Consider the following 1,945-nt stretch of genomic DNA (forward strand, 5'->3'; position numbering starts at 1 on the left):
CCACCCGGATTTGTTGGCCTGGTCCGACTTCTACCATCTTCTGCTCTTCTTCTGCTACAAAATGCACTTCCCCTTTCTCCACCACTCTTCCTCCTGCTTCATCCACTCTGGCTTTCTTTCCTTCCCTCTTGGATTTGCTCTGATCCGCCCGGATTGCTTCCACATAGCATTTCCGAGAAGATGGCTGATCTCCCCGGACTTCTCCTACCCAGGCTCCCACAGGAAACTTTATCTTTTGGTGGTAGGTAGATGTCACAGCCCTCAGCTCATTCATGGCCGGCCTCCATAGAATGATGTTATAAGATGATGGGGAGTCCACCACAGTGAAAGAAGTCATCACCGTTTTCTTGAGATCGTGGGAGCCCAGGGTTAGTGGTTAGACAATCTCCCCATCCGGGTAGACCACATGGCCAGCAAAGCCAAAGAGGGCAGTTTCCACAGTTTCCAAGTGATAGCCCTGCAAATCCATCTGCACAAAGGTAAATTTAAAAATTACATTTACAGAGTTGTCCGAGTCAATAAAGACTCTCAGAATGTCATAATTTTCCACCCGGGCTTGGATAATCAGGGCATCATTGTGGGGTAGATTCACTCCCTTTAAATCCTCTGGGCCAAAACTGATGATCGCCTCGCTCCTCCTCATTCCCTCTACCTCTATACACTCCCTCCTACTCCTCGACTTCCTCGCCCGGTTGGAGTCTTTGTCAGTAGAGCCTCCTGATATCATTTTTATCAACCCCGTAGCAGGGGGTGAATTCTTTTTCTTCTCAAGCTCGGGCTCTCTTCTTCTCCTGGGCTCTTCTCTCGGACTATTCCTCGTACCTCCTCCCCGGGCGCTGGATCCTGGCTGCCGAGATGTTCAAGGTGGCAATCCCGGCTCTCTGTTGTTGTGACTGGGTCCGGGGATGGAAGATGGGACATAATTTCCCTTCAATGTTTTGCAATCTTCGATGTTATGGTAACACACTTTGTGGAAAGTGCAAAATCCTCTCTTCTCTGGCAAGGATAATTGATGGTCCGGGGCCAGGTCTCTACTGCATTCTTGCACTTCCCTTTTCCGGGCAATCTTCAGAGGCACGTGCTGAGAAAAGTGTCATGGATTGCTCCTCTTCTGTCCCCTTTCCTTGGGCTTAGACACCCGGTCTCCCCTTTCCTTCTTTACAGCCTCTCTCTTCTGCTTCTGAGCCTCTTCAATATTGATATACTTCTCTGCCCGAGACAATAAGTCCTCGAAATTCCCGGGCACCTTCTTGGTTAATGATTTGAAAAATTCACCCTCCCTCAAGCCTTGGGTGAACGCGGTAGTCTTTGTTTCAGTGGCACAAGTGCGAATGTCCAAAGCCACTCTGTTGAATCTTCTGATATAAGCCCTTAAAATTTCTTCCGGGCTCTGCTTGACCTCGAAAATACTGAAAGCAGTCTTCTTGTACTTTTTGCTGCTGCTGAAATGGTGTGAGAACACCTTTTGGAATTCTTTGAAAGAACTAATACTCTGGGGGGCCAAACCCTCAAACCATCTCTGAGCCGAATCCACCAATGTCGTTAGAAACACTTTACACTCTATTCTATCACTGTAACAGTGCAGCATGGCCATGTTCTCAAATCTGGCCAAGTGTTCCTCAGGGTCTGTAATGCCCGAGATTTAATTACTGTAATCAGACGTTGATTAATTGACAGAATTGAGGTTATAGGAACTCAAATGAAGAAGCAGGGCATCGTTACAGTATAAGCCAAGATGTTGGAACGAACATCTGGCGCCAAGATGTTGGACCGAACATCTGGCGCCAAAATGTTGGACCGAACATCTGGCGCCCGAGCGCCAATAAACTCATTGGACAGAATGTTTGGCGCCCGAGCGGTAGAATATTACCACCCGAGCGCCAGGAGATGATCGGCTGAGTATCTCGACAGAAACTTCCGTGCCCGAGCGATAACTTGTGACCGC

General features: G+C 48.4%; 1 protein-coding gene across 1 annotated transcript; it reads right to left on the minus strand.

Moving 5' to 3' along the window:
• Window positions 1–1,093: 1,093 nt before the first annotated feature.
• On the minus strand, window positions 1,094–1,594 carry LOC142504971 (uncharacterized). The gene has a single exon (XM_075617805.1). It carries the CDS (start codon window positions 1,592–1,594, stop codon window positions 1,094–1,096), a length of 501 nt encoding a protein of 166 aa, XP_075473920.1.
• Window positions 1,595–1,945: the final 351 nt, after the last annotated feature.

The sequence above is a fragment of the Primulina tabacum genome, chromosome 10 (assembly GCF_025594145.1).
Source record: "Primulina tabacum isolate GXHZ01 chromosome 10, ASM2559414v2, whole genome shotgun sequence".
Lineage (NCBI taxonomy): Eukaryota > Viridiplantae > Streptophyta > Magnoliopsida > Lamiales > Gesneriaceae > Primulina > Primulina tabacum.